Raw genomic sequence first — 14114 nt, forward strand, 5'->3', positions numbered from 1 at the left:
ACGGTCACAAACTCCTGCAAGACCGTTTCAGGCTGGACATAAGGAAGAATTTCTTTACTGTCCGAGCCCCCAAGGTCTGGAACAGTCTGCCAGCGGAGGTGGTTCAAGCGCCTACGTTGAACACCTTCAAGAGTAAATTGGATGCTTATCTTGCTGGGATCCTATGACCCCAGCTGACTTCCTGCCCTTTGGGCAGGGGGCTGGACTCGATGATCTCCCGAGGTCCCTTCCAGCCCTAATGTCTATGAAATCTATGAAATCTTTATCATTTCTGTGATGTGTTTTGTAGTAATTTGGGACTGCAAAATTTAGAGACTTTTCTTACAAACTCATCTGTTACTACAAGAGTTTATATAAGAGAAGGTTTTGTTTTGGGTTTGTTTTTTTGGTCTGGGATACAGTTTTCAATTTTTTTTTTTCTTTTAAACCACACTATAGCCAGGAAAATCATGAGTTATCTGGAGCCACTTGAATGCACCTAAATGTAGTTTTGGTGGTGTTCAACCTGATCTGGCCCACAGTGCCTTGTCATCCAGCTTGTAAAACGCACCAAGGCTAGGGACAGACATTCAGAAAGCCTAAGCTTGAATTGATTCAATCTTTGCAGGTTAGTCTAACCTGCAGAGAGTGAATCGGTTTCCAAGTGGGTTTCCCTTTCTATTCAGGAAATGCAGGCACATGCCTGCAGTGGCTCAAGCCAGAAGTCCGGGGTTGCTAGAGCATGCCATCCCTTCCACAGTGGCTCCCTGACAGCGGGACCAGTCTCAGCACACAGGGCTGCCCAGCCCCGGAAGGGAACTCTTCCCCCTCCTCCCGCTCCCCCACTGCCATGGTGCTGGGAGGGAGGCCCTGTTTGGAGCTGGGGGAGGGGCTCTTTTCTCTCCTCTTCTGCCCCTGTAGTGAGGTGGGGAGGGGGGCTGTATGAGGCTGCCTAGCCCCAGAGGGGGACTTTTCCCCGCCACTCATCCCCCCTGGCAGGGAGAGGCTCTGTTTCATGCTGGGGGGAAGTCTTCCCTCTCCTCTTCCTCCTCCCCCCAGATCAGCGGTGGGAGTGCGGAGCTCAGCTGAGCAGAGTATGGGTGTGAGGGTGGGGGGTATAGTGACCCCCCACACACTTCCTCCATGGCATGCAGACCTCTCTGCCTGACAGCAGCAGCAGGCAGGGAGGTCAGGGTACTCATGCCTGGCACAGGTGCGGCTCCAGCTACCGCTGCATGGGAGGAGGGAGCAGAGCCTGCCCCATTGCTAGGGTTCTGCTTCCCGTGCCTGCATCTCCAGCATTCACAGCAGGGGAAGTCCTGCATTGGAGTCTGCTGCTTCCCCTGTTCCCTGCTGTGCAGGTCTCCGTACTCCACTGGGAGTGGAGGAAGCCCGTCCCCTTGCTCTTCTGCTCAGAGTCCAGTATAGGGCTCCCCCTCTGTGAGTGTGGACCTGCAGGTGCAGCGCGGAGCCCCTGTGACAAAGGAAACTGGTGCTGTGCTGGGGGCAAGGAGTGCAGCCCTGTGCAGCCTGCTTGGCTGCTTCTATCCCCAGGGCTCCTGTGAATGTCTGCTGTACCATGTTATAGTAGACAAGATAAACTCTTACTATATGGTGGGATCTTTATAGAATGAGTAAGAGTGGTCTCTGCCCCAGAGAGTTTGCAAACTTAGCTTTGGACATAGTATAGGAAATGAATGAAAAACTAATAGGGAGGTATAACTAGGGAAAGAGCAAAGGTTAGAATATGATCACAAAGCTTTACAGCTGCAAGCAGCTTTCCATGGCTGTGTTTTTGATTAGATAATTTTATTAAAGATGGCCAGTAAAATTTGCTTTTTCAGTTTTGTATTTTTGTCTTTGCCCTTTAAAATATCATAAGTACGTTCTCCTTCCTTTTCCTTGCCCTATCCAAATGAATTTATTTTTTATATGTGCCTGTCTGTTCACTCCCACTACATCAGTGTGAGGGACCAGTTCTTCCTTATGGCACTCATGTAATCCCATATAGAACTGCATATGTGAGTACTTAACTACCCAGTATGTTTTGTATCCATATCCCACCTGAGAATCTGAGTGACATGCTATATCTGAAAAGGATTTAAGTAGCTAAAATTGCTATATATTATCATTATCATTGTTGTTGTCATTATTTTACAGCTACAGCCCATTTCCATTTTTACTTCCCAATATTCTGATTCTGACTGTGTTTTGTTATACTGTTCCCCAATGCATTTTATTAACTTTCTAGATTGTTGGTGAAATCTTGAAACTCAATGATGATCCTACGGTTCATGGTCTTGCCCTTCACCTCCCAGAAAATGCCTACAGCAGCAAAATATTAAGTGCATTGAAACCAGAGAAGGATGTGGATGGGTAAGCTAAGCAGTGAGATGAAACCCTAGCACACAAGTTTAATGGCTTTGTAAAATTGATTTTCCTCCAAGTGCTTTTCACTAATGGATTCTTCAGTCACTATATTTAGCTATACACTGTACTATTGAGATGTGGACAAAAGAATATTAAAAATCTAGGAAAAGATTAATGCTGAAGTCATCTTATTTGTGAAACACTCTCTTTATCTGTACATGTTGTAAACTTGAGGGGCCAAAACAAAATTCCAATTTTATTCTCTTCATTAAATTAAGTATTTTGCAGTTCTTACTTTAAGAATTAACTACATTTTCTTAAGAAGCTCTAAGGTGAGATTCTTAGGTGGTATCTCCCTAAGTCTGGGAAGAGGGCTGCTGTTGTTTAAACTACCTTTGTACCCTTTACAATCAATCCACAGCACACTCATGTAACCACTAGGCAGAGGGGCTTGTGGTGTAATTTACATCCCTGGACCACTGTCTGAATTGTAGCACTTCCTTCTGGACAGTTTTTTGCCAGTTTCTCCGTACCAATTGTCTTGTGTTGTGTCACTTCATATGCCTGGAATGACATTCTTCTTGTGTGTTTAAATATACTCAGTCTCCTCTGAATTCTGTTAAACCCTGATGTTTTCGCTTTTCTTTCATCAGGTGTTGCCCCTTCCTTCCTTCCTTCTAAAAAGTCATAGATGATGTTTCTTCTTTCAGTTTGTTTCTTTTAATCCCACTGTCCCTTTCCTTTTTCTAAATCTTTCTCAATATTCTGTGTTTGTCCACTTGAATTGCAGAGTCAAAGAGTGCAATGCTTTAGAAATTAATTGTGAGCTATTCTTAGTCCTTTTATCCAGGAAATCTTTCTTTTAATGTAGGTGAAAGGTGAGACTTTATTTATTTTAAACTTTATTTAAAATAACCATCTTGCATAATTTCTGTTTGTTTCCATATTTTTCCCCCACAGAGTATCAGCTGTAAACTTAGGACAACTGCTGTATGGAGATGTTTATGACTGTTTACCTTATCCCACTGCCAGTGCTGTGATACAGCTTCTTGAAAACATAGGTAGGACATTCTGTCTTTCATGTCCCTGAACAAGACCTAAATTTAGTACTCCCAGAAAAAGTGGTTTTGTCTATAGACCTTAATAGTACTGACACGGTGACAGGGACTAAGGAAAGCTGCTGCAAATGAGTTCCATCACACTAAGGTCTCCTTTGATATCAAACTTTCATAAAAACAAATTGGTTTCAGTACAGATTCCAGTTAGGAGATCAAAGATGGGTTTTGGATAAAGCATCAACTCAGACAAATCAAGCTTTACCTTCCAGGTTTCAATGAACAGCTCTTTTTTGCTGAAATGAGTTTTGCATTAAATAGGTTTGAGCTAACTCTGTCTTTTGTGAAAGACAGTGTTAACTTAAAACAATATGTTCATTCAGAGCTAGACCAGGTCCTATTGTGCTTCAGAATTGTGGGGACAAGATTTTTTTACTGATAGGTAGATTTTAAATGAGATGTGGTAAAACACCTATCATGGATAAATGAATAAATTAAGGGATATGTGCAAAATCATATTTCCTTTGTTCCAAAAATGTATGCACAATGTTCACAGAATCAGACATTCACTTATGAGTCACTTGAAACACGCATTTGTCTGTTATCTCACGTGTAGTGTTTGGCCTCTTCAAATTTACTGTAAATCTGCTGGAGCTTGAAGGCACTGTATTGAGTTCTAGCTTCTGCAAACCTTGTTACATAGTAAGGAAAAAAGTCAGAAGTCAATTTAAATGAATGTCTGTGAGTGAGCTCCCTGCACCAGTGGTTTGGTAGTAAATGTCTTACTGTTGCAGACAGTGCAAATGACCAATGGTTTGTATGTTATCAAGCAGATAGAACTATAGATGGAAAGAAGGTGCTACTGGTTGGAACTGCAGCACCTCTGGCAGCCTCTCTTCAGTGTCTACTTCAGAGAAAAGGAGCCATGGTTATGAGCTGCCAGTGGAATACGCAGCAACTTCAGAGCAAGGTAACTATCCTCTTTTCTAACATTGTAACACAATTCTTACAATTTAGGAAAGGAACTAAACCACACTTTGAAGGTTCAGGTTCATTCACAACTGTAATGCTTCAGTTCTGTCTTGAAGTTGGAATAAATTTTGAAACTGGTAGAGATTGTTACAGTTCATGAGCCTCTTTGTGCTTCACCGAAGATTTCAGTGGGGTATTTTATGGTATAATTTCTTAGGTACAGTAAAAGAAGTCAATGATAAACCACTTATTGGAGTTCTGGCATCTGTCACTTCAGTTCTGCTAACGACTTTTGGTCCCTTTATATGATGAAACCTTTAAAAAGTAATATGGTAACTGTTCATGATTTCCATTTTAATTGTGTAATAATCTTGGCATTTGAAGAAATTGGTGTACAAGACAAAAACTTTATAGGACAAAATTTCAAATATTCAAATCCTTTTGATCATTAATATACTACATGGTGTTAAGAGAGCAAATAAATTTGAGGATCATTTGAGTTCAACCTTTCCTTCAAAATCTGCTTTTACTTCCTGGTTGAAGAGCAGGGCTGAGAAGGATATCTGGGGTTAGGAGCAAAGCTAGCAGGATCGGTCTTTGCAAAGAACTTCTGGAGGAGATTAAATCTAATCTTTTTTAGGAAATAGTACAGAAGGAAAACTATCCCCTCAACAGAGCTTGTTGTAATCCCAAAGGGGAGAGAAGCCCCACATTCCATGAAGTACACAAAGGTTCTTCTGTCAATCTGTTTTATTTGGGTGCCACTTCAGTATACAGCTAAAGCTGTGTTAACTGGCACCTTACAAGCCGGCATGCTCTGTTAACCAGCATGCCGGCTTATAAGGGAAAAGTGAAACCAGAAGTGCCTACTGTGGCACTTCTGGTTTCACAGAGCCCTCATGGCCCAAGGGAAAGCAGTCTGCACTGCCAAGCCCCCACAGCCCGGGGGCATAGCAGGCTGTGCGGGTCCCCACTCCCTGTGCCTCAGGGCCCACAGGGCCTGCCCAAGATGCCTGTTCGGGCTGCTCTGTTATCTGGCATATTTTGTTATCCGGCACCCTCCATTCCCCATGCGTGCCGGATAACAAAGCTTTTACTGTAATAGTGATGGGTGGCAGTGTTACCTCTAAGACAACCAATGGCCAGACTCACAGCAGGGATCATCACAAAGTTCAGATGATTTATCTTCCTCTATTATTCAAAAGCTTGTAGCTCATTGAGACTAGAATGGACCTATTGTAATATAGGACTGTTTTTCAATTTTTTGAGATCCTAGGCTGAATATTGTGTTCCTATATATGTGTGTGCATACACTCTCTCGCACACAATTTAAAACCGGTTCTGCTTACTGATACACTTAAAATATAGCTCTTTTCCATGTCCCTTGATGCAAAAAAGTAACCTGTTTCTTTGTCATGGCAATAGAACTGCTTACATGAAATAGCTTGAGAGCTAGTGAATTTCACGAAAGCATCTATTACTTGGGCAAAGAGAAGCAGGATCCTCTTCCTGGTATTGAATGGTATGGAATAGCATTTACTGACGTCCATGAGTATAGGAGACTTTATGAAATGATCTCTTGGATATCTGGAACATATTCTTAAATTTTTTTTAGAACTGTTAGCAAGGACTTGACAATTGCAATAAAGTCAAATTCCTTTTTCTAAATAATTTGGAACATTCAAGTAACAAACCCAGCTGAAAATATTTCTTAGTCTGTGGATAAATAGTTCTTGGATCTTGATTTTACTTTAGGTCTCTAGGTACCACTCTGTTTCAAACAACAATAAGCATTAAGTCACTGACTGGTGTTGAATTCAAGATGCAGTGGGATGTGATGCATGATCCCAGCAATCACGCATGCCTGGCAGGAGGCGCGATTGTGGGATTGAACATCAGAGACCATTGTGCCATATTGCTGATGCGGGGGGAGCCTAGGACCCCAGTCTCTCTCGGCACTGGCAGATAGCAAGCTTGACTCCCTTCGCTCTCCTGGATGGGAGCTCCACTGAGCTGATTGGGGCTCCCAGCTGGGAGTGCAAGGGAGCCCTTGGCTCCAGTATACTCCTGAGCTGGGAGCACCATGCACTCCCCTGCTGCTTTGAAGCTAAAGGCTCCATGTGCTTCCTGCAGCTGGAAGTGCCTCTCAGCTGACTGGGACTCCTAGCCAGGGGAGTACATGGTGCATGGAAGCTCTGATCAGCTGGCTGGGGCTTCCGGCCACAGGACTGCATTATGCGCTCCCTTAGTTTAGACTCCTGATCAGCTGACCAGCATTTCTAGTCACCGGAGCCCACAGGAGTCTTGAAAGGGTCTCTGGTGTTCTTCAGAGTCTGGGAGCTCTGGCCACGCATTCAGTGAAGGTGCAATAGGAACCAACCACACAGTTATCACACTATTTGTGTAGTAAGTTGGTGGCTTTTTCCTTGTTTTATCATGCCAATTGAACTAACTTGTGGCCAGGTTACTACTTAATATATGATTGACTAGTTAAGTACATCTTAAATGTAACATCCATCGGGGGGCCTTAGAGAGAGACATGTAGTAGCCCAGGTTTTTGTTTCCAGTTTTTACATTTATTGTGCATTCTATAGAGAACAATCCTCAAAGTGTTTCTGAATATGTGCCACAAGGTGGCAGCCAGCTCAAAAATATAATGTGAAATGTTGTGTTTTGGATTTAAGGCCAGAATAAAAAAAAGGAAAATATATTTTGCATTTAATTGAACAGCTGTGGTGTTTAGAAACTTCTTCTTTGACAAGTTGGTATTTTTACAGCTGCTGATGTTATTGTTAGAGCTGTCTCATTTTTATGTTTCTAAGTGACGGGCAACACTTTTGAAAATATAAACTTCTCTCAACCAGAGATGCACTTCTTAACTTAAATCTGGTTCTCCTTATCTTATTTTTTATTAATCTTGTCTTTTTTCTTCATATCTTGTAACAAAATTGTGCAATGATTCCTGGAAGGAAAGTCCATTTTTCCACAATGTGGAAAAATATAAAAGACTTTGGGGACTAGGTGAGATTGTCCACCTGCTCTCATAATCTATAATCTGTACACTGTTTAAAAATCTATTTTCTGCCCTCCAGATCCTTTCCTATAGTCATGTATTAGTGTCTAGCATTCCCTGTGGCCTATTTATCTCATCACTGATCTGTTAGGAAACAGAGTTCCAGGCCCAAGCAGAAGAAAATTGAGGTTTTACACATCAGTCTTCTCATGTTCATTTTAACTTTTGTCCATAAACCTGTAGGTTTTTACTTTGCCTGCAACTGTAATCAGTAAGGCTGTAGGGAAATTTATACTAGTCTTCCTCAGCTGCAAGTTTGAAATACTGTGTTACTTGGGCAGCAACCCTCAGTGTTTCCGTAAATTTGGTCAAATGTGGCTGGGTAAGCAGCACCTTATTCTACTTCATGTCCAGAAATCTTCACCTTGGTCATGATCCCTGAGAGTTCCCACAGTGTGTTCAAGTCAAAGTATGCTGGCTTGAACATACTTTTGCTGCTGGGCCACTAGAATTGACTCTATATATAGACATAAATGTCAAATACTATGGTTGCAATTGAAGATGCACACCTGTTAGTAGTTCCTGCCTTCTCTTTTGTCTTCAGAATCTCTGGGACATGTTTTTGAAAGTGTGGTAAAATGCAGTTTGTGCATCCAAAAGCCTTTTTCCCCCCTTTCCATTAAGTGACTTTATTGGTGCACGTGCAAGTTACTCAAAGCCTACAAATATGCATTAAAATTTGCACAAAATGTAGTAAGACAAAATATTTAAAACATTCATGCTTTGAATCTTCTGCCTTCCACATGTGAAAGTTTACTATAACATCCAATGTCATATGCAAACATTTACTGCTATTGGAGTTCCTTTGCTGTAGTAGGTTAAGCTCTGCATTGTAATAGATAGAATGGAAAGACACATTACAGTCATCTGCCTTAGTGATAATTATGAAAAGTGTTCTGTTTTATATATTTTTTTTCAAAAGAGATTCATGTGTCTACTTTCACTAGACCTTGAATGGTAGGTTGAAGAGGAAGCTGACGTAAATTGTATTTTAACCAGGCATAAGTTGGATATTGGATATAGCTCAGGGGTGTCAAACTCACCCTCCTGGATGAGTCACTGGGCAGGTTTGCAGGTTGGATCGGGACCAACCCCCTGTGCCATTAGCAATGCCCATAGCACACGGTCCAGTTTACATACTGCATGCAACATGATCCAGACCTGTTCCAGGGCTTGCAATACATGTGATGTGCAGGCTGGATCTAGCACTGCATACAGTGCAGGCTGGATCTAGCACTGCATACAGTGCAGGCTATCCAAGGTGTAAGCTGTGTGTGGTAACTGGTGATGAGACTGTCCCCATGCACTGACTCCAGTGCACAGAGGTGTCCTGGGGCCCATTCCAGACCAGAGCCAGTGCACAGGACTGGTCTGGCATGGCGATGCATGTAATCCATGCCCTAGGCTGATGCTCTGCTGTATGCCCCATGCATAGGGTAACTATATGGGACAATGTGAAATCCAAAATGCTGCCTGCTGCTGCCACTTCCCCTCCAGTGCTGCAGGGAGTCAATGGTCCCTTAATGAGCCATTGTTCTTTACTTCACAGGTGTTAACAATCACCTGTGAAGTAACAATTAGTGTTACAACTTCCTATTTCAGTTTCTACTGCTCAGCCGCCAAGCCAAAGGTAGGTGCTGGGGACACTCATATTAATTTTCACCTTAGGGACAGGACTAGCCTCTGAAATCAGGAACTGTCCCAGTCAATCTGGGACTAATGGTCACCCTACCCATACGGCATGTAGAGACAGTCCAGTGACCCATGACCCGTGGGCCATATGTTTGATGTCCCTGATATAGCTTATCTTTAGTGTAATTGTTTTTTTCGTGTTTTCACTGATGCAGATATACAAAGCAAATTGAAGTTGATTGAAAAAGTGGAAAATTCTCATGAATTTTAATAGGTTTCAGATCATGGCACATGTCTGATCATACTCCCTCCTTGCAGGAATGTTTTGAGAGATCAGTTTAGTATGGGTGTAGCTTCTTAGGTTTTGTGTACACCAGGAAAGGTTTGCTAGAATAATTATACTGGCAAGCCCTCCTACTGTAGTCAGCATCTACTACTAAGCAAAAACATGCTTTGGCTGGCATAGCTCATACCACTTTCCTGAACAAAATAAGCTTATAATGCCAAAGAGTTCTTCTTTGGCTGGTATGAATTCATGCGTACTAGAACTTTTGCCAGTATAAAGCTTGTCATTTCAAATTCACCCTCGTTATATTGACAACAGATCCTAGTATAGATTTGGTATAAGATTGCCAATTGCAGACAATTGTCACCTATGGGAATATTTATTTATTTGTATGGAAGACAGCAACTGAATGACAGAACAAGGAATGTTTTAAGTTAACTAGTTCCCTGGTACTACCGTTGTTACCGTAAGTGTTACTCGGAAGCTTTCCAAAGATCAGAGCTAGGTGCCTGGTTTTTCATTTAATAGGAGTTAAGTTCCTGTTATTTATGTCTTTGAAAACTTTCTCCTTAGGTATTAGCTTTTATACTGCTTTTTTGAAGCTTGAAACTGTTGTTTTTCCCTGTCCTTGGAAAAAAAAGACATTGTGTTAAAGTGTACATTTTTAATTGCCCTGTGAGAGTAGAGTGCTAATATTTGACAGTAAAATGCCCGTTTGTAAGAATTTTAGGAATAACGGCCATAAGTCGACTGAGAGTAGGTTCAGGCTGGACATCAGGAAGCACTACTTCACAGTCAGGGTGGCTGGGATCTGGAACCAACTTCCAAGGGAAGTGGCGCTCGCTCCTACCCTGGGGGGTCTTGAAAAGGAGGCTGGATAATCACCCTGCCCATGGCACATTCTTTCCTGCCCATGGCAGGGGGTTGGACTTGATGATCTGCTCGGGTCCCTTCTGACCCTACCAACTATGAAACTACCCAGTAGGGAGTAAGAAGAAAGGTCTGCATACATGCAAGCATTTCACCATGTGCAAAATTTTTTCAATAATATAGGTGAGTTATGGCTTTTGGCTGTCTAGATCAGAGGTTCCCAACCACTGTGCTGTGACCTGGTACCAGGCCACAAAGGGGTGGTTGCAGGGTCATGGCACGAGCCCCCCGCTCTGACCCCCATTTGTCTGCCTAGGCGAGTGGCTTCTGCTGCCAAAAGTCATATGGGGTTAAAGCTGGGCTGCAGGGGAGCCCCAGGAGGGAGGCAGCTAGATCCACATGCCCTGTCCCACTTCTGTGCCAGTCTGCAATATAAAAAAGGTTGGGAACCACTGATCTAGGTTGACTTATAAGGCAGGGGTCCCAAACTTATCAGGCCCTGTGGGGTGGATGAACGGCTTGGGGCTGGCCAACAGACTGGCCCACCACCCTACATGCCAGATCCAGCATGTGTCTTAAGCTGGCTTGGCTTAGGTACTGCATTCAGCACACAGCACTCATGGCATACGAGTCAATTCAAAGATCCATGGGCAGCAGCGCTGTGGGCCACGTGATAGGGCTTGCATGTTGGATCCAGGCTGTGGACTGTATCTTTGACACCCCTGTCATAAGTTATTGTAAAGACTGCCATGACTCAAAGCTTGACTTGCCAGCAGCAGTCAAATCTTTAAAAGCAAGACTTCCCTTGCTGCCATTTGCATATTCAAAGGGACAATTTTAGTATTCCTGTTTAAATTATTTTTATTAAAGTTTATATAAGTAACTGTGTTATTCTGCTCTTCTCCCTTACTCATTTTTTTTTATTTTTTTGGGACAGTGAACAGCTTACCAAGATTTTTCTTAATTTTATTTTGTGTTAACTTGATTTTATCTATTGTTTTAGCTGTCTTACCACAGCTGTGCAATGTCCTTATACACTCTGTATTTTTACATAAAGTTGTAAGTGGACACATTCATGTTTCAAACAACTCTAACGTAACCATGTAAAATTGCTATATAGATATACTGTCCTGGTTATATTGTTTTATTGTATATGTAAAATGGATTATGAAGATAAAGATTGGTACAGTCACATTTACTTTCTGTGAGAAGACTTAATAACATAGTTTTAAAAAACATCTCATTTTGCACCCCTTATTTAAAAAGACAAATCTCTTCCACTGATCACATGTAATGGAAAAGAAAATGGAATGTATTTAGTTAATATTGTGTGTTTATTATTTTTCTACCAAGGTTTTCAAGCTATTAACATTTGTGTCTGGTTATTTTTGTTTTTTAAATCTTAAAGTGTTCTTCTCTGAGCTTTGGTGCCATGATCTACATAAATTGGGTATGTTTATATTGCAATCCAGAAGCATGGCTACAGTTTATATAGACCCAAATTTACTTTTAATTAGCCAACTTAGGTTCCAAAAGCAGTGCAGCTGCAAGCAGTACAGGGTTTGGCAAACCCACATGAAACCCGGGCTAAATTCTTAGGTATTAAATAAATACAGTGCATGCATTTACTGAACTGTATGTTATCATGGCTATTTCCACTATCAGTGCCTGACCTGGCTAGTTTTTAGTTTGACTATTCATATACAAACTTTAGTCCTTCCTCCTGGATTGCAGCACAGACACCCATAAACAGCCTGGAAAATGCACCGGAGGTAAATACGTACAGTATAGAGTGTGGCTTCCTTTAATCTCCAGAGTGATTTGCATCCACAATATGTAAGATGGGAGATAACAGGGAAGAACAGGTGGTGTCTTATTGGCAATATGAGCACATAATTATTTCTTTCTCAATTTTACCTTTGGATAAAAGGTTGGACGTTGTCATTATGGACATAACCAGTGTAATGGAGGCTGGTACGTGTTTCAGATGTAATAGGGGTTTTGTAACTTTCCAGAGATCAATGAAAAGATCACAAATGCCATGTGGGAGTCAACATTTTTGCTTATTAAGTCTTGGAGCTTACTGGTCCTAGAATACTGTAGTTGTAGTACACATTTTTACAACATGATATTATGCAACTTTCTGTAGTAAAATAGCCTATTTTTATCCCTCTTTCTATTAGTGACAACTAATTGAAATCATGAGTCTCTCTTTCTTCCTTTTTTTTTTTTAATGGACATGTATTAGTCAGTGCATCTTTTAATCATGCTACGGTACAACCCATACTGGAGGGACAATACTGCCTCTGTGTTCTGTGGAAAACAATGAGCACTCTGCTGACAAATACTACGGTGTTCTTTCTTCCTTCTCCCTGCACCATATCACCTCTTAAAAAACTGCTGGTGTTCCAAAATAATCAAACACCTGTAGATGCACCTGGAAGAAAATCTAAGTAAGGAAAGTATAATTTTGGAAAGCACATGCATGTGTGTTTTCTGAACTTGGCTGATGAAAATTTCAAATCAGTTTCTCCTGTTCCCCTCCCTGCAAATACTGAAATTTAAATATTACTGTTTTAGACATGTGAACCCATGTCTTAATTAAACATATTTCTTTTGCATCTTAAATTCAGTGATCTTTCTTTGGTTGGTTTAAAATGGCTTTTGTAGAAAGCAGTTTCAGCTGCAGGGAAATGAAATATTTTTCCAACTCTAACAGCAAAAAGGTTTTAAAATTATTTAGAATTACAATTACTCCATATCATTACCACTGAATGTTTGGCTTTGGTGTGTGTATCATTACTGTTATTTTAACATTTAGTCTTTTGTCTTGGGAATGGGTGGTTCTTTTTAATCTGCTTTTACTTATATCTCATTGGAGGGAGTTGTATTTTATTATGAGGTAAGGTTTCAAATTATTTCTTGGCACAGGTCTTCCCAAATGAAAAAGATTTGCCAAGGAGAATGCAAGATTCTACTTGAAAACTAGCCTATGGAGATCTTTACATGTCTTTTTATTGCTTTTTGTGTTATACATTGTTTTATACAATGCTTGTCATTTTTTCCATTATGAAATAAATAATCAAATGTGGTGTTTTTAGTAATTTGACTGTATATAATTGGTTTATCCCACAGCTGCATATTAACACTTGTCAATATTGTCTTGGCCTTTTGGTAACAATCCTGTGTAGCATCTGTGTTTAATCTGATGCGCTCTGTGTCCAGGGACTACATGGTACATTTACAGTGGGGTGAGGCTTGGTGATTTCACAGGTCTTTTCCATCTCTAATGTCAGATTTATTTCTGATTTAGGAGATTAGTCCTCACCATGCCTCTTTAAGCTTTTCCCAGTGATTTATAAGCAGTCAAGAGAACAGATTAGGGAAAAGAAAAAAGGAAAAAACTTATGTGAAGTGAAACTTAAATGTCCTGATGGGGTTTATGTAAACCTCTTTTCAGAGCCTCTCAACTTTGTGTAAAACAAATATTTAACTTTCAGTGGGATCAATCTGTCAGTCAGATTTATAGAAAATTAATTGTATTTTAACTTTTCCATTTTAACAGTTAAAAGGCTTTAAAACATGTTGCATATTTCAGCTTTTAGTTTTCTTAAGAATTTTTTTAAAAGCTTGCAAGTGTATTTTCCTTTATCACAGAGGAATTTTTATTTTTTGCTTTCTCTTTAGGATGGGGAAAAGAAATCAGTGGGAGAGGGGGTATACAGATGTGTATAAATCATCTACACTCTGGAAAGTAGTCTACTACATATGACATAACTACATACATATGAAAAAATCCATCTTTTTTTTAATATATATTTACAGATATGTATGACATTGGCCGCCCAAACGGCTGTTAACATTGGCTACAAAATTT

The 14114-nt window shown here is 40.8% G+C and overlaps 1 protein-coding gene across 7 annotated transcripts in view; it reads left to right on the top strand.

The window, feature by feature from the left end:
* Positions 1 to 14114, top strand: part of MTHFD1L (methylenetetrahydrofolate dehydrogenase (NADP+ dependent) 1 like) — a 276590-nt gene that overhangs the window by 17590 nt on the left and 244886 nt on the right. For 6 of the 7 annotated variants that reach the window (XM_090041346.1, XM_090041382.1, XM_090041373.1 and 3 more), the window contains 3 exons: positions 2231 to 2355; positions 3310 to 3410; positions 4235 to 4374. In XM_090041346.1, the coding sequence (XP_089897472.1) occupies positions 2231 to 2355; positions 3310 to 3410; positions 4235 to 4374 (366 nt within the window). The remainder of the gene's footprint in view (positions 1 to 2230; positions 2356 to 3309; positions 3411 to 4234; positions 4375 to 14114) is intronic. The other variant, XM_090041366.1, reaches the window with a different exon arrangement.

The sequence above is a fragment of the Crocodylus siamensis genome, chromosome 1 (genome assembly GCF_052110815.1).
Source record: "Crocodylus siamensis isolate JL-2025a chromosome 1, ASM5211081v1, whole genome shotgun sequence".
NCBI lineage: Eukaryota > Metazoa > Chordata > Crocodylia > Crocodylidae > Crocodylus > Crocodylus siamensis.